General features: G+C 43.7%; 1 protein-coding gene across 2 annotated transcripts in view; it reads right to left on the minus strand.

Moving 5' to 3' along the window:
• Window positions 1–19197, minus strand: part of TLN1 (talin 1) — a 690102-nt gene that overhangs the window by 232564 nt on the left and 438341 nt on the right. For both annotated transcript variants that reach the window (XM_033937496.1, XM_033937486.1), the window contains 6 exons: window positions 9846–9965; window positions 9318–9515; window positions 7142–7281; window positions 6289–6382; window positions 4705–4794; window positions 4015–4137 (listed from right to left, as the gene is read on the minus strand). In XM_033937496.1, the coding sequence (XP_033793387.1) occupies window positions 4015–4137; window positions 4705–4794; window positions 6289–6382; window positions 7142–7281; window positions 9318–9515; window positions 9846–9965 (765 nt within the window). The remainder of the gene's footprint in view (window positions 1–4014; window positions 4138–4704; window positions 4795–6288; window positions 6383–7141; window positions 7282–9317; window positions 9516–9845; window positions 9966–19197) is intronic.

Genomic DNA, 19197 nt, shown 5'->3' on the forward strand with positions numbered 1-19197 from the left:
CAGCCTCCTTCAAACTTTTTTGACTCTACTGCTGATAGATGTGTCTCCTGTATATAATAAATATCCGCATTCTGTTGTTTCAAGAAAACAAGCATTTGTTTCCTTTTTACTTGATGGTTGAGGCCATTAACATTTAGTGATAAAATTTTCATCTCCATTGTATATTACTATTTCCATATATATAATCCAACCAAAGCAATTAGATTTATTTAAATTAGTATGAACAGATACCATTTTTCATCTTTTAAAATTTTGAATATTAAATATCCCCCTCCCAAACCCACTCATCCCCACCCTTTCACCCACCCTCCCTCCCCAATTTACTACTAAACATGAAAACTTGATGACACAGATTTGGACCAGGCACCGAAGGTTCCCTGACAGACTATCATTAAATAATCTCTTAAAATATAAGTCACTGAAACATTTATAATAATTCATCAAAATCTTATCCAATTTCATAAATTATATAACTTTTTCTAATCCATTAATCAAAAAATTAATATATATTTTGAATCTCTAACCAGTTAAATAATACATTTTAATAATATAATTACTCTAACTTAATTAAAGTGTACATAAATCCATAAATAAACTCATAACATCCTTAATTTCTCCATTACTTCCTATTGCCATTAAATATTACTTTCCTTTATTTTATTGTATTATATTAATTCAGTTGTCACCTTTTTATAATTTAATTATTATAATAATTTTATGAAATTATTATTCTATCTGAACAAAATCTCATGGTATCCCTTAAATAAACTATAAACTCATTTAAAATCATTCAATAAATATTTCACATATTCCAAATATTAAATGTAATCATAAATAAATATATATTGAACTCTATCATTTAATAAAAGCCTTCAGGAATTTAATTTCATCTTATATATCAGTTATATCGTGCCTCTGTTCCATTTCCCAGTAAAAATTATTGTATATGACTATACTTAAAATATATTAAATTAAAATCATGAGTTAAACGAAGGACAAGTTAATATAAGAAAACCCTATATCTGTATTGACTTATGTCAATATATTTCACCACAAACTCCTCATCCTCTCATAATATTGTGTTCTAGCTTTGAAATAACCTTTGATAGCCACTCTTCATTTCAAGACATATTTCAATTCTGTTTAATTATCTATTATCCTAAGCGCATAATTTCCATCCACTCAGGATCTATGCAGATACCAGAGACCTTGAACTTAATATACTTATATCTCTTATTCCAGAAATTCTTAACCTTTATCAAATCCATTTATCCTCAAGATACTCATATTTTCATAACTTTACAGTTAGAATCGCTACTGAATTTAATAATTAATCTAAACAAGTAACATATAGTTCATCAGAATAGGGTAAGCATACACTCGAAGTGTACAGTGTATGGAAATAAGCAAAGCAGACTCATCCCAGTACTACTAAGTCGTAATTCCTCAGTATGAACTGAGGCAACTGGAATGTGATATCTTTGTTGTAAACCATTAGGTTGACACTCTTTCCTTTTTAAATAGAACCTTCTTAAAACCACATTACAAGATTAAAATATCTGTATCTCAGGATATTCATGTCTCTGGGCTCCTGGCTTTCTGCTTTCTTCAGGTAGTGTAGGGCACTCATAATTTCCCAGCTGGAAATCCCGACCCAGTATGCTGTTTTGAAATTCCTTTTCTGCTTTTCCAGAACCTTGAGGCAGTACTCTTTCACATGCTCATAATTAACAAGCTCTGACTGAAGCAAGCAGGCAGACTGTCATAGCAATCAATCTCAGTGCTTTCAATGTTAGCCCCATATTATGAGACCTTTCCATCTGGTGAGATTATGACTCAAATCAGAGTTTAAGAAGACCATTCTATTTCTCATACTAGGATCCGTTGAATAAAACAGTTTAAATTGAATCCATAGCATTCTTTTCCATTTTTCATTAGACTTTTATGGAAGCAAAGATTCTATGTTTGATTTACATTATAACAACCTTTAAGAAATAATTCAAAACAACTAACTTCAAAAGAAAAAAAACATATCATAATATATTATTTCTTTATTCTAACATCCAGTGGAGGATTTATGAAGACATTGGCTGCTCCTGTTGATGTATAAAATCTTGCAATTTTCCTGGATCGTTGAAAGTAATTGTTTTATTTTCAATAATAATCTTCATGATTGCAGGGTATAGAAGCCCATATTTGGCCCCCATAGCTCATAATTGTGGCCTGAGTTCCAAAAATCTTTTCCTCTTATTTGCCGTGTTTTTGGCAAAATCAGGCACTATATGAATGCGAGCATCTTGGCATTTTAAATTCTTATTTTGTTTTGCCAATTGGAAAATATCTATCACCTGCTGATGCTTTAATGATTTAAATATTAATAGCCGTGGACCCATTTGCCTATCTGACCTTCTCACAGGTATTCTATGTGCTCTCTCAATCTCTAGAGGGAACTTTGTTTTAATAGGCAATATTTTGGGTATAAAGTTCTCCAGAAAGGAGATAGGGTTACCTTTCTCCACCCCTTCCGGTAGACTCAAGATCCTTAAATTCCTCCTCCTCTCACGATTTGAACAGTCCTCCAGCTCCCGGGTAAGCGCCTCCATTTTCACCCGATCTTGTTTAGTTTGAAATAATTCTATTTCCGTTTCTTCCATTCTTTTTTCAAACTGATTTGCTTTTATTTCCGTCAGTTCCATTCTTTTATTTAGGTTAGCAACTTCATCTGTCAGATCATTTAATTTCTTAGCGTTTGTCAACACAATCTCTTTTATTTCTTTTAATTCTTTTATAACTTCACTGTCAGCTCCTTTTGGTAATGGCGTCTTCAGAAGGGTTTCAGGCTCTGGCTTCGCTCTTTTTACGCTTCCGGTGGTTTCAAACGTTGAATCATTTTTTGCTTGTTTTCCCGAAGCCATTTTTGCCTTTACCCCTTTTCCAAACAGAAAGAAAAAAATCTTTCAAGCGACTTATTAATCTTTAAATAGTCTGTCAGCGACCAAGCCACATCTCCGAGCTTAATATGATCTAAATAGGGTCTGAAAATCCCTCGATAAGCCAGTCAAACATTCATAACTTTTTTATTCATATACTGCAAAGGTCTTTTGGTTCTATGCAGTTTACAAAAGAGATAAGGCTGACCAACGTCTACGAACTACAGCATAAATTGGCAGCCAGTTAACAAAGGGATTTACAAAGAGGTAGAAATGAAGATCATAGTCCTAGGAAGAACTGCCAAATTTAGAGAAGAGGTGTGTTTTTTGGAGCTTTCTAAAGTACATGTAAGAGGTTGATGCTCTGACCAGTTGGCTCCATTCTGGCTTGCTCTGATAGGAGTCTGTTAATGAATCTTTTCTGACTGAAGCCTTTGATTGAGGAGAAGGTGAAGAATGATTGATAGTGTATGAATCGTCCAGGTCCGGCAAATAGGAACTGATTAGTAAGATCATATAATGCTTCGTAAAAGAGACAGCTATTGGACTATACACTGATATGAAGTGTAGTGCTTACATTTCCACCTGATCCTAATTGCTCATTCCCAAAGCAGAGTACTAAAACACACAGATCTGTTAAAAAGCTGAAAATGTGACAACACAAATGAGCTTTATTTTCATTGATCTTAAAGATGGGCGCAAAAAGTTCACTCATTTTGCTTCCTTATTAGTGAGGAGACTAAAGCTCTCTCTAGATCAGGGGTGTCCAACCTTTTGGCTTCCCTGGGCCGCATTGGCTGAAAAAAATGTTTCTGAGGCCGCACAAATGCGTAAACGCTGCAGCAAGACAGAGGAGGGAGCCGGCAAGACGGTAAACACCCGGGAGTAGCAGAGGAAAACACTGCATCACCCTCGACCGGGGCTGCACAAAATACTTCACGGGGCCGCAGGTTGGACACCCCTGCTCTAGATAGTTGCCAGCTCTCTCAGCTAACCTGAAGCTTTCTTCAATTCCACCCTTGTTATAACAGTAGTAAATTACTTGGCTCTCTTGCTGGGAAGCCAGACACCTGAAATACAGTACCTGAGCGGCTGCTTCGGTCAGACCACAGAGGGCCTTGGAGGCTGCACTCACTGAGTCCCCAAATTCTGGGAGGTTACTGTTCTTGGCATTTTGGGAAATACCAGCCATGGATTCACCTAGGACCTGCCAAAAAGATGTATTACTTTGATGCATTTAAAAAAAATCAGATTGATATAATTTCCTTAAACTGAATCAGAAACAGAGAGCGAGCATAGATGCAAGAAACAGTTGAGATGGACTGAGACTGCAGCAGTCATGAAATGATATATGCTGAAGAAACTCACATTATCTTGGGAGGAATTTATTTTATGTTCCATTCGATCACAATTATTCCAGTAATTACAAACTTGAATTTCATATACAAATATCTTTCTATAGATTTACTTAGACCAAAAGTTCCCATAATTCATACCAAACATCTCAGATCATTAACCCTGATGGAGAAGACCTTCACCCCTCATGGAGACATCCTACACTGCTCACTATCTTCTTTGGCAACTAACTCTGGGGCACTCCATGGAGACAATCTGAACTCCTCACTATCCGCCCCCATCACTAACTGTGGGGTACTCCACACATCTCCCTCTCCCTCCATCACTAACCAAAAGATGCCCCGCACTCGTCGCTATCCTCCCAGGACACTCCATTGTAGAAGTTTTGTCCTTCAAGTTTGCTCCTTCTTATGCTCACCTTGGAGTTCTCCATTACACTGTCCAAGCAGTCAAAGTAGGAGAGATCATTCACAGCTTCTGTGGGGTTCTCCAGCATCTCACGTACCGTCTGTATGAAAGCAATACACAGATGAACAAAAACAATTTATATTTACAGAAAATCTTTAATTCCAGGATGATACTATAGACTCTTCTCAGCATGATTTTGTAAACTGCCTTCTGTCTCTCCCCTTGTCATTTATATAATAAAAAAAAACCAACTATCAAACTATATCCCCAACCAGCCACTAAGATCACAAGGTGAAAAAAGACTTACCACTCCACCAGCATGTGAGTGAGTCTATGGAATGGAATCCTGCCTTTTATCAGATCCCTGGGAGGGCTACTTAATTTCAGGAAAGCAGTAAAAACCCATCTTTTTATCTAGTACAGTTCACTAGGATTGTCCTAGCCCTAAATCAGTTCCAAGTAAGCTCTCCATTTACAGCATCCTAAGATCACTCCGATGACACCTCTTCCCCCTGCAGCAAGAGAAATGCCCACTCTCCTGGCAAGTAATGCCCCCCTGCTGGCAAGTAACCTCCCACCGCCCCCCCCTTTTACCTGAAAGTTGATGAGTCAGAGGGACGCAGACCCATTTCTCCCAGCTTCCTGCATCATCTAAAATGGGCTTCTCCTCCCCGGTGGGCCAATCAGAGCCTCAGGCCCTTCCCTGGATGCATCAGGAAGGGGCCTAAGGCTCTGATGGGTTTGGACGCCTAAAGCTCCTCCTATGGGGCATCTGGGCCAATCAGAGGCTTAAGCCCCTTCCCGATGCATCCGGTGAGGGACTGAGGCTCTGATTGGACCAAGCTGTTTAAGGCCCCTCCCGGGGAGGGGAAGCCCATTTTAGACGACACAGGAAGCTTGGAGGAATGGGTCTGCGTCCCTCCGGCTCATCAACTTTCAGGTAAGGGGGAGAGGCGGCTTGTCAGCAGGGGGGGAAGGGTTCATCAGAGATGGATGCGGGGGGGGGGGGATTACTTGCCAGCAGGGGAGAGTGGGCATCTCTCCCTCCTCGGGCGGGGGGGGGGGTCATTGGAGATGGCTGCGATGGTGGGGAGCAGGGGGTGTTAGCGGAGATGGATGTGGGGGGATTACTTGCCAGTGGGAAAGAGCAGGCATCTCTCTCGCTGTGGGGGTCGGGTCAGTCATGGCAGGGATTGTCATGCAGAAGGAGAGTGTGGACATCTCTCTCGCTGCTGGGGGGGAGTTTGTTGGTTGACAGTGGGCTCTTGTGTTTTGGGGGGGAATTTTTTCTTGATTTGTTTTTTCTGTACATGTGCCCATCGAGGTCACCAGCGATGGGCACATGCGAATCTTCGCTGCTGCCCACCGACCTTATCTGCATGCGAAGTTTTTTGAAAATGTCTCGCTTTTTTAGATTTGCTATCAAAATGGCTGCGTTAGCAGACCGTCGCTTTTTAACACGGGTTTTTGAAAATCTTGCCCTCAGGCAGAAAAAGCAGGTTTAGGGCTCTGGAAAAAGACACAAAATCAGTCCAGGGAACTGACTGAACCAGAGAAAATGCTAAAATATTTACTGCTTGTGCATATTCCTCACCTCCAGCTCTCGCAGAGCGTTATCACATTCCTTCTGCCCAGGAGCCTGCTGGGTGCACATGGTGATCAGCTGATTAATACTGTCCGTGACTGCCCTGCCAATACAAAAATCATACCCTTCAAGCATGTGCACAGGGTCCATTCCAATCATTTACATGTGAAACTTCTTTTAATCTTTCTAGTGTAAGAAGTTATATACATTTAAGCAGAGCAGAAAAAGTATTCCTTAGAAAAATAAGAGCATCAATAATAAGAGAATTTTGGAAGGCTTTTCTCTGGGCTCAGAAAGAGCTTATTTTTAGAAAGATAGTATCAGCTACATCTAAATCTCTAAGCCAGGCTGAGCTCATAGCGCTCAACGAATTAAATCTTCAGGAAAAGAACTTGGCAATCACCATCTGAACTGATTAGATGCAAAGGTGGTGTCTCCCTTTACCCTCCTCTTGCTGGGCCTGAACAAAATTCAGCTTATTGACAAGACACAGCAGGAACTTAGGCTAAAGGTCTTCAGTTGAGGAAGCAGCTCAGTATCTCAGACAACAAGTTATAGCTTTATAAAAGTTTGCAGTTTTTTAATTTTATAATGAAGAGTTTGAAGATGAAGCCAAAGAAATACTTTCTTCTCCATTCTGTTCCATTCTGAATAATAGTAAAAAAGTTGCAATAGACTGTGTCACTTGACCGAGGGAATAATGAATCTCTGTGACAAGAGGAGGCAAGAGTAAAACCCTTCTTCTTCAAGCATATCCTTTGAGTCTCTGCTTCCTCTTTGCCATGAATCTGAAAAAGCAACTATCTTCTTATAGTAACTAGTGCTCAGTGCCGCATGTTCCCAGATGCTACCCACCGCTTACCGAGCAGCAGCTGCTAGTTGATTCTTGAGGTTGGGGGCTGTAGGGTCTGCAGACAAGGCTTTAGCAACCAGCAGAAGCTTGCTGGAGGACATCGAGATGCTCTTCAGATTTGACACTACTTGGGCCTGGTCTTCCTTATTCTGCAAGTAAGCAATGACACAAGAATTTTGTTAGCAATACAAACTTCCTCTTAAAAGACAAGCAGCCCAATTTTTAAAACCATTTAACTGGCCAGGAACAGTTCCTGGCCAGTTAAATGGCACTTAACTGGCTCTCTGACAATTTTCAGTGGGCGATAACCAGTTATATCGCGCAATGTAACTGGCTATGTCCTGATATTCAGCACATTGCCAGCTAAGTTTGGCAGCCAAATTATGCCACTGAAATAGCTGGAATAATTTTGGTCAGTTTAAATCTAACCAGCCTGGGCTGAATATCGGCTTGGTCGGTCACTGTTGTGTACAGAAGTATGAGCAGATCCAATGTGTGTCTCTAAAGTCAGGAGTGGTACTGGAGGACTGGCGAAGGGCGGATGTGGTCCCTCTCCACAGAAGTGGAAGTAAGAAAGAAAGCCGATAAGTCTGACTTCTGTGGTAAGCAAATTAATGGAAACACTTTTAAAACAGAGAATGGTCAAGTTTCTAGAATCCTGTGGATTACAGGACCGGAGGCAACATGGATTCACTAGAGGTAGGTCTTGTCAGACAAATCTGATCAATTTCTTTGACTGGATGACCAGAGAATTGGATAGAGGATGTGCGCTAGATGTGGTGCATTTAGATTTTAGCAAACCCTTTGATAGTGTTCCAAACAGACGTCTAATAAATAAACTGAGTACCCTTGGGATGGGTCGGGTCAGGAACTGGTTCAATGGAAGGCGACAGAGGGTAGTGATCAATGGAGATCACTCTGAGGAAAGGGATGTTACCAGTGGTGTGCCTCAAGGTTCTGTTATTGGGCCTGTCCTTTTTAACATTTTTATAAATGATATTGCTGAATGATTGTCAGGTAAGATTTGACTCTTTGCGGATGATACGAAAATCTGCAACAGAGTAGATACGCCGGATGGTGTGAATAACATGAAGAAAAACCTGGCAAAGCTTGAAGAATGGTCTGAAATTTGGCAACTAAAATTTAATGCTAAGAAATGCAAGGTCATGCATTTGGGCTGCAAAAACCCAAGGGAATGGTACAGATTAGGGAGTGAAGAGCTTATGTGCACGACAGAAGAGCAGGACTTGGGTGTGATTGTATGTGATGATCTTAAGGTGGCCAAACAGGTTGAAAAGGTGACAGCGAAAGCTAGAAGGATGCTAGATTGCATAGGGAGAGATACAGCTAGTAGAAAAAAAGGAGGTATTGATGCCCCTGTATAAGACTTTGGTGAGACCTCATTTAGAATATTGTGTACAATTCTGGAGGCCGCATATAAAAAGGATGGAGTCGGTCCAGAGGAAGGCTATTAAAATGGTGTGTGGTCTTCGTGATAAGGCGTATGGGGACAGACTTAAAGATCTCAATCTGTATACTTAAGAGGAAAAGTGGGAGAGGGGAGATATGATAGAGACATTTAAATACCTACATAATGTAAATGCGCATGAGTCAAATCTCTTTCATTTGGAAGGAAACTCTGCAATGAGAGGCGACAGGCTCTGGAGTAACCTGAGGAAATACTTTTTAACAGAAAGGGTGGTAGATGCATGGAACAGTCTCCCAGAAGAGGTGGTGGAGACAGAGACAGTGTCTGAATTCAAAAGGCGCTTGGGATAGGCACGTGGGATCTCTCGGAGAGACAAAGAGATAATGGTGACTGCGGATGGGCCATTTGGCTTTTATCTGCCATCATCCACTCTCAGCCTATACTCAAATAACTTGTATTTAAACTAAACTACTTATATTTAAACTTCTGTTCTTAATTTGCTGCACAGTCTCATATGTCCAAGTATTTAAATCTACTGTATAATCTTGTATGTCCAATTACACTCTATTGTGAATGTTTACTTGTAGACCATTCTGAGCTACAGGGAGGACAGGATAAAAATCTAAATGAATAAATAAATAAATGTTTCTACGTTCCTATGTGTTTTTCCAGCAGTGCACATAACAGACTCAATTAATCACTTACAGCTATGACCAGGTACAAAAAGCAAGCGCACAACTGCAGAGGTGCCCTTACCGGAGATTGTCCTGCCATCTCTACACCAGCTTCCAGGAATTCATTGAAGTCCTGTCCATATTTTCCAGAGGCTTTTGCAAGGTCCAGAGGGGTTCCACGAGATGCCTGCACCAACTCATTGGCAGACTGGTTCAGGCCGGCTGCTGCCCGGTTCAGCTGACTCTGGGCCTCTTGGAAATTCTTAGTACTGGGAGGAAACTGAACCACGAGAAATAGGTAATAAAGAAAGATAAATAAGGAACTGAAGTCAAACTCTAAGAGGTACTTGGTAGCAAAACAGAAATAAAAAAAGGAAAGAGAAATAAGAAAAGGAAAAGAGAATATAACAGGATGGCAGATGGGAAGAAGGGAGAGAAACATGAGAAAGAAAAAGTGGAAGAAAAAAGCTGGTAGAAAATTATGGAAAGGGAAGGAAGTAGGCGATAGGAACAGGAGAATCCAATGGGGTAGAGAAGGAGGAAGCAGAGGAAGGATAAGGCAGAAGACCGAAGAAGAGAAAGCCCAAGGAGCAGAAAACCTGGGACTCACTGAATCTGCCAACAACTTCTTACTGGCCTCTCCAACGGTTCGTATAGCAGCATCCACATCCCGCTGTCCAGGCAAGCAGTTCACACAACGGTTCAGGGCCTGCGATACTGCTTTGCCAACCTGGAATCAGAAGTCACAAAACCCAAAAGAATTTGCAAAAACAATGGACAGAAAATGTGCCAGCATTTCTTTCAACATAAGATTTGGCTCTGTTCCACTTTTCAAAACCCTAGACTGTACCATTGAGCAGTAGTCTCAATCCAGCTGCTGGAGAAAGTACAGTCAAACCTCTCTCATGCATAGTCATTGTGAATATCCTGAAAACCCAACTGGAAGGATGTGCCTTGAGGACTGGGCTGAGAAGCACTGTTACAGGATCAAGGCCAGGGAACTACAGAGAAGTGTACTTATGGGGTGCTGAAAAGTTCTCAACTCAACCAACTTCATCAATTCTGAACATTATTTTGCCACTGTAACTGAAACGCACAGTTACTTACCATAACTGGTGTTATCCAGGGACAGCAGGCAGCTATTCTCAACCTGTGGGTGACGTCATCCACGGAGCCCCGATGTGGACAGCTTTGCAAGCTGATTTGCTTGCAGAACTTAGAAAGTTTGCGAGTGCTTTCCTGCCCAAGCAAGGGCGTGCAAATCCTCAGTTCAGATAGCTAGCAGAGAAGCCAACCAGGGAAGGTGGGTGGGTTGTGAGAATAACTGCCTTCTGTCCCTGGATAACACCTGTTACAGTAAGTAACTGTGCTTTATCCCAGGACAAGCAGGCAGCCTATTCTCAACCTGTGGGTGACCTCCAAGCTAACCATAATGGGATGGTGGGACTATTAGCAATTCAGGAGAATACATTTTTTAATACTGCCTGGCCACAATGGCCATCCCATCTGGAAAAAGAAGCCAGACAATAATTAGAGGTGAAAATATGAACAGAGGACCAAGTGGCAGCTTTGCAGATTTCCTCAATAGGAGTAGATCTAAGGAAAGCTACTGATGCCACCTTGGCTCTGACTTTGTGACTCAACTCTGTAGATGCAGTCCAGCCTGAGCATAGCAGAAAGAGATGCAAGATGCTAACCAGTTGGAGATGGTGCGCTTGGAAACTGGATGTCCCAACTTGTTTGGATCGAAGGAGATAAAAAGTTGAGGAGCAGATCTATGTGGTTGAGTGCGTTGCAAGTAGAAAGTCAAAGCACGCTTACAGTCCAGGGTATGAAGAGCTGTTTCTCCAGGATGAGAATGAGGCTTTGGAAAAAACACTGGAAGTACAATTGATTGGTTGAGATGAAATTCTGAAACCACTTTAGGTAAGAATTTAGGATGAGTACAGAAGACCACCTTGTCATGATGGAATACTGTGAAAGGTGGATCCGCTACTAAAGCTTGTAGCTCACTGACCCTTCGAACAGATGTGAGAGCAATGAGAAACACCACTTTCCAAGTGAGGTATTTGAGATGAGCCGTAGTCATTGGTTCGAAAGGAGGCTTTTTCAATTGAGCAAGAACAACACTGAGATCCCAAACCACTGGAGGAGGTTTGAGAGGTGGTTTGACATTGAAAAGTCCTTTCATAAATCTGGAAACCACAGGATGAGCCAAAAGGGGTTTCCCTTCAATAGGCTGATGAAAATCAGCAAATGCACTGAGATGGACTCGAATGAATGTGGATTTGAGATCTGATTGTGATAAGTGGAACAAGTAATCCAAAACTGAAGACAAGGAGGTAGATTGAGGCTCCTTGTGATGAATGGTGCATCAAGCAGAAAATCTAGTCCATTTCTGATTGTAGCATTGCTTCGTGGTAGGCTTTCTAGAAGCTTCTAAAATGTCTTGTACAGATTGAGAGAACTGTAGAGTGGCAATTAGGTTGAAAGGTACCAAGCTGTCAGGTGTAGAGACTGCAGGTTGGGATAAAGTAGAGACTCTGTGTAAGCAGATAGGGAAAAACTGGTAGAAGTATTGGCTCCCTGCTGTTGAGTTGAAGTAGAAGGAGAACCAAGGTTGCCTGGGCCACCGAGGAGCTATCAGAACCATGATGGCATGTTCCTGCTTGAGTTTGACAAGAGTCTTGAGAATCAGAGGAAATGGAGGGAATGCATAGAGAAACTGATTTGTCTAGACAGTTTTTCTCTCCTTGAATAGAGACAGCTTTCAGGAAGGTGTTGTGATGGATCGCCCAGTCTCACACTTTCTGAGCTTCCTAACAAAGAGGGAGAGATCCTGTTCCTCCCTGATTGTCTGAATGAGAACTATCTGGTTGTGGAGTAGATGCTGAAAAGCTTTGAGAGCATTGAAGATCGCTCTGAGTTCCAACAGACTGATACGACACTGACGATCTGTGCTGGAAAATGGCTTTGAGTACGGAGAATGTCTAGATGAGCCCCCCCCCCCCCCCCCCAAGCGTAGGTCGAGGAATCTGTCGTGAGGACCTTCTGATGAGAGGGTGTTTGAAATACTAAATCTCTGAAGAGACTGGAAGAGAGCATCCACCAGTGGGTCGCTACAATAACCCCTTGAGATGTTGAATCTTTGATGAGCCAGTCATCCAGTTACGGGAACACCTGAAGCCCATGGTTCCGCAGAGCTGCTGCTACTACAACCAGGCACTTGGTAAACACTCTTGGAGATGAAGCCAGGCCGAAAGGCAGCACTCTGTATTGAAAATGCAAATTTCCCACCCGAAATCTGAGGAATTGTCAAGAGGCTGGATGAATGGGAATGGGAATGTGAGTGTAAGCCTCTTTGAGATCTACAGAACATAACCAATGGTTGTGATCTAGAAGGGGGTATAATGATGGCAGAGACAGCATCCAAAATTTCTCCCTGACAAGAAATTTGTTGAGGGCTCTAAGATCCAAAATGAGTCGCAGAGCGCCCATTTTCTTCGGAACTAGGAAGAATCAGGAGTAAAAAACCCCTGCCATGATGTTCTACGTAAAGGGGAAGCGACCAGCGAGAGAGGAGGTGGGGCTGTTGGAACGATGGGGACAGGAAGGGAGTAATTAAGGAGGATAAAGAGGTAGCTGAGAGGTTGAGCACGTTCTTCTCGTCGGTTTTCACGAGAGAAGACACATCTAATATACCGGACTCAGAGGAGCTCATGAGTGGGGAACAGGCCGAAAAATTGGAGCACATAGAGGTAAGTAAGGAGGATGTCCTCAAACAGATAGACAGGTTAAAATGCGGCAAATCACCGCGCCCGGACGGGATCCACCCAAGGGTTCTGAAGGAACTAAGACAAGAAATAGCGGGCACAATCCAGCATGTTTGCAACCTATCCTTGAAAACTGGAGAGGTACCAGAGGACTGGAAATTGGTGAATGTCACACCTATCTTCAAGAAGGGATCGAGGGGTGACCCCGGGAACTACAGGCCGGTGAGCCTGACTTCAATTATAGGGAAGATGGTGGAAGCTATGATCAAGGACGGCATTTGTGAGCACATCGAGAGAAATGGCCTACTGAAAACAAGCCAGCACAGATTCTGTAAGGGAAGGTCGTGCTTAACGGACCTTCTGTACTTCTTTGAGGGAATAAGCAGTCGGGTGGACAATGGGGAACCCATAGACATCATTTACCTCGATTTTCAAAAGGCTTTCGACAAGGTGCCACATGAAAGGCTACTTAGGAAGCTGTGGAACCACGGGGTGGGAGGGGATGTGCACAGATGGATCAAGCACTGGTTGTCAGGTAGACTGCAGAGGGTCGGAGTAAAGGGCCAATATTCTGACTGGTGGGGAGTCACGAGCGGTGTGCCACAGGGATCGGTGCTGGGGCCGTTACTCTTCAACATATTTATCAATGACCTGGAAAAGGAGGCAAAGTGTGAGGTTATAAAATTTGCAGACGATACCAAACTGTGCGGCAGAGTTAGGTCCAGGGAGGAGTGTGAGGACCTGCAAAGGGACCTGGACAAGCTGGAAGACTGGGCAAACAAATGGCAAATGCGCTTTAACGTGGAAAAATGCAAGGTCATGAATATAGGGAAAAAGAACCCGTTGTTCAACTACAAATTGGGGGGGCATTGTTGGGAGACAGCAGACTTGAGAGACTTGGGTGTGCTGGTGGATGCATCACTGAAGCCATCTGCACAGTGCGCAGCAGCCTCGAAAAAAGCCAACAGGATGCTGGGCATCATAAAGAGGGGCATAACAACCAGGACGTGGGAAGTCATCATGCCATTGTATCGAGCGATGGTGCGTCCACATCTGGAATACTGCATTCAGTATTGGTCGCCATACCTCAAGAAGGACATGGCGGTACTTGAGAGAGTCCAAAGGAGAGCAACGAAACTGGTAAGAGGGCTGGAACACTGCCCATACGCCGAGAGGTTGGATAGGCTCGGGCTCTTCTCTCTGGAAAAAAGGAGGCTCAGGGGAGATATGATAGAGACCTTCAAGATCATGAGGAGCATAGAGAGGGTGGATAGGGACAGATTCTTCAGACTGAAGGGGACAACAGGTACGAGGGGGCATTCGGAGAAACTGAAGGGAGATAGGTTCAAAACAAATGCAAGGAAGTTTTTTTTCACCCAAAGGGTCGTGGACACTTGGAATGCGTTACCTGAGGAAGTGATCAGGCAGAGTACGGTACAGGGATTCAAACAGGGATTGGACGGATTCCTGAGGGATAAAGGGATTGTGGGATACTGAGAGAGGTATCCAGGTAATAAGTATAGAAACCCAACCAGGTCGTGCATGTGCAAGACCGGAGGGTTAGGACTTCGATGGGAAGATAGGACTTAAATGGGAAACCAAGGTGGCAAGGGGGCCCCTTCTGGTGATTCAGACAGGTCGTGACCTGTTTGGGCCGCCGTGGGAGCGGACTGCTGGGCAGGATGGAACTATGACCCGGCGGAGGCACTGCTTATGTTCTTATGGCACGGAGATGAAACAGAGTTTGAGCTTCCTGAAGAAGGGTGGTATGGGATGGATTGGAAGGATACTCTCTTGGAGGTAGATCTGGTGGAACCTGGATGAAATTAAGAAAATATCCTTCCCTGATGGACAGCACCCAGAGATCTGATGTAATGATCTCCCATCGTTGGTAAAAAAGATGGAGACGACCTCCAATGGGAAGGGGGGAGGACAGAGGCAGAACGATGGAGGTTATGCTTTGTAATAGCTGGCCAAAAAGGCTGAGAGGCCTTAGGCACAGCAGAAGTCTAAGGTTTATGTTGCCTCTGTTGCTGTTGCTATGGTGGTTTCTTAGGAGGTGCCCTGGTATAAGGAGCTTCCCTCTGTTGGAAACACCGCTTGTTAAGATGGTATAGGCCTGAAACCCTTATAGGTGGAAGGCTTAGGCTTAGGACGAATGATGGAAGCAAATGACTTCTCATGTTCAGACAACTTCTTAGTGGCTTCCTCGATGGAGTCATCAAACAAGTCATTGCCTTGACAAGGGATATTGGCGAGGCGATCCTGTAGATTAGGGTCCATGTCTACAGTGCAAAGCCAAGCAAGCTGGTGCATGGCCATTGAGAAGGCGGTGACCCTCGAGGAAAGCTCAAATGCATCATAGGAAGATTGAAGGAGATGCATACGGAGTTGATTCAGAGTAGTAATGGTATTTTGAAAACCTGTAAGATAGTGTTGAGGAACATACTTGAAATAAGCAGGCCGTATGTCAACCAAATGCTTGAAATAAGAAATTAAGATAAAATTATAATTCAAAACCCTAGTTGCCAGAGAATTCTGATACAAACGGCGACCAAACTTGTCCATGGTCCTGTCTTCTCTTCCAGGAGGGACAGTGGCATAAACCTTGGAAGGGTTGTTCCTTTTCAAAGAGGACTCCACAAGAAGGGACTGATGTGATAATTGAGACTTCTTGAAGCCCTTGCAATGGACCATTCTGTAATGGGATTCCAGCTTGCTTGGAACAGCAGGAATGGAATAAGGTGTTTCAAGGTTCCTCTTGAAAGTTTGAGAAAGAAGTCTATTAATGGGTATTTTAAGAGACTCCGCAGGAGATCGAGACATATCCATCTCTTCTAAATACTCAGTAGTGTATTTGGAATTGGAGTTCAAATTTATCTTGAGTTCCTCACAGGGACTTAGCAAACACAAGATATGGAGGGCCATGTATGCCAATGCACACAGTTTAGGTAACAAAATTCTAGAATTGGAGGCTGAAATAAGGAATGCCGACCTAGATGTGGTGGCAATATCTGAAACTTGGTTCACAGACTCACATGGGTGGGATATGGCTATACCGGGCTACAATCTACTTCGTCAGGACAGAGAGGGCAGGTTAGGAGGGGGGGTAGCTCTATACATTAAAGAGGACATTAAAACCACCAGGATCACAGATGTCAAGTACACCGGGGAGTCCCTCTGGGTAAACCTGGCAAGAGGCAGAGAAAAATGCCTGTATCTAGGTGTGGTATACAGACCCCCAAGACAACTGGAAGACATGGACGCAGAATTAATTGAAGACATAGAGAATATCACTCTACGAGGAGAAGCTGTATTGCTAGGGGACTTCAATATGCCTGATGCAGACTGGAACTCATTTTCAGCAACAACCAGCGGTAGCAGGAGGCTCTTAACCTCCATAAAGGGAGCACGTCTCAAACAAATGGTAGCGGAGCCCACTAGGGCCCAGGCGATCCTCGACCTAGTACTCACCAACGGGGAAAGCGTCTCAGAGGTCTCAGTAGGAGATACGCTAGCCTCCAGCGTCCACAACATAGTATGGTTCAACCTTAGGAAAGGCTTCCCTAGATCAAACACGAAAACAAAGGTACTCAATATCCGGGGCACAGACTTCGCACGCATGGGAGATTTCGTCCATCAGACGCTGCAGGACCAAGCGGAGACCGATGATGTAGAAGCTAAGTGGTTAACACTGAAATCAACCATACATGAAGCAACTAGCCACTTCATAAAATCAGTAAATAAACGACAAAGAAACAATAAACCCCAATGGTTCACCACGGAGATCTCGCACCTCATTAAGGAGAAGAAAAAAGTGTTTCTCTCTTACAAGCGCACGGAGAAAAGAGAGGCAAAAGTAGAATATAGGACCAGGTCTACAGCGGTCAAAATGGCAGTTAGGGAGGCAAAACTTCGAGTGGAAGAAATTCTGGCAAAAAACATTAAAAAGGGGGACAAATCCTTCTTCAGGTATATTAGTGACAGAAAAAGGAACACAGGCGGGATAGTACGCCTTAGAAGAACGGACGGAAGTTACGTGGAAGCAGATTCCAATAAAGCCGAACTACTGAATGAATACTTCTGCTCAGTCTTCACCTGTGAGGCACCGGGACACGGTCCGCAGTTGGACGCAACACAAAGCACAGAACACCCGTTTCAGAATTTTGAGTTCACACCAGGTGAAGTTTACAGTGAACTGGAAAGACTCAAGGTGAACAAAGCCATGGGACCAGACAATTTGCACACAAGAGTGCTCAGAGAATTGAGCGATGTCCTGGCGAAACCGTTGGCTGAGCTATTCAATCTCTCCCTAAGTAAGGGGAAAGTTCCCCTGGACTGGAAATTAGCTAATGTCGTTCCTCTGCATAAAAAGGGTTGCAGGGCAGAGGCTGCGAATTATAGACCGGTGAGCCTCACATCAATAGTGTGCAAACTCATGGAAACACTAATTAAAAGCAAATTGGACACGATCTTGAATGAAGGGAATCTTCGGGATCCCAGTCAGCATGGATTCACCAAGGGTAGGTCCTGCCAATCCAATCTCATCAGCTTCTTTGACTGGGTAACAAGAAAGTTGGACTTGGGAGAGTCTTTGGACGTCGTGTACCTGGACTTCAGGAAAGCTTTTGACAGTGTCCCACACCGCAGGTTGCTAAGCAAGATGGAATCGATCGGGTTAGGAGAGACACTAACTGCATGGGTCAATGATTGGCTGAGTGGCAGACTTCAGAGGGTGATGGTTAATGGTACCCTCTCTAAAACATCGGAGGTGACCAGTGGAGTGCCGCAGGGCTCGGTCCTGGGTCCACTCCTTTTCAACATATTCATAGGGGATCTGACTCAAGGGCTTCAAGGTAAAATAACACTATTCACCGATGACGCCAAACTATGTAATATATTAAGTGAATGCAGTTTACAGAATTATATGGCGCAGGACCTGCTTACATTGGAAAGTTGGTCCTCAACCTGGCAGCTAGGCTTCAATGCTAAGAAATGTAAGGTCATGCACCTCGGAAGCGGAAATCCATGCAGGACGTACTTCTTGAACGGAGAAACTTTAACTAGGACTTCAGCAGAACGAGATTTAGGAGTAATCATCAGTGCAGACATGAAAACTGCCAATCAAGTGGAGAAGGCTTCATCTAAGGCAAGGCAGATATTGGGTTGTATCAATAGAAGTTTCGTCAGCCGAAAGCTTGAAGTCATAATGCCGTTGTACAGGGCCATGGTGAGACCTCATCTGGAGTACTGTGTGCAATTCTGGAGGCCACATTACAGTAAAGATGTGCGCAGAATTGAATCGGTTCAACGGACGGCCACCAGGATGATCTTGGGGATCAAGGGTCTCTCGTACGAAGAGAGACTGAACAAATTGCAGCTCTACACTCTTGAGGAACGTAGGGAGAGGGGAAACATGATCGAAACATTTAAGTACTTCACGGGACGTGTCGAAGTGAAAGATGATATTTTCTTTCTCAAGGGACCCTCGGCCACAAGAGGGCACCCGCTCAAACTCAGGGGCGGAAAATTTCATGGCGACACCAGAAAGTATTTCTTCACAGAGAGAGTGGTTGATCATTGGAACAAGCTTCCAGTGCAGGTGATTGAGGCAGACAGCGTGCCAGACTTTAAGAATAAATGGGATACCCATGTGGGATCCCTACGAGGATCCAGATAAGGAAATTGGGTCATTAGGGCATAGACAGGGGGTGAGTAAGCAGAGTGGGCAGACTTGATGGGCTGTAGCCCTTTTCTGCCGTCATCTTCTATGTTTCTATGTTTAGGATATCTGTTCCAGAGTTGCAGCTCGAGGTGCAGCCAAGGACTCGATTCCTTGCGATACTGCTTGCTCAGGCTGGACGGCAGGAAGCAGAGTTGAGGCAGCAGAATGTTTGGCAAGGATATTGCCCAACTGCCGGTCCAAAATGGTCTGGATCAGCGCCTCCAAGCATGACTCCGAGACCGGGGGATCTGACACTTTTGACACAGGAAGAACGACTCGTCGACTTGGAAACATGCTTCTTAGGCAGTTTGATGACCACTGCTGACACCTGACCTGAGGGAGGCAGCGAGGCAAGCGTCTCGTCAGGTGAAGTCTTAGAAGATTTGCTCGAGGACGAGGTCCCGTCGAACGAGGCAGGTTTGATCAAGGACGAGGTTAAGGACGAGGCAGAAGGTGGAACCCCG

This window comes from Geotrypetes seraphini, chromosome 1 (genome assembly GCF_902459505.1).
Source record: "Geotrypetes seraphini chromosome 1, aGeoSer1.1, whole genome shotgun sequence".
NCBI lineage: Eukaryota > Metazoa > Chordata > Amphibia > Gymnophiona > Dermophiidae > Geotrypetes > Geotrypetes seraphini.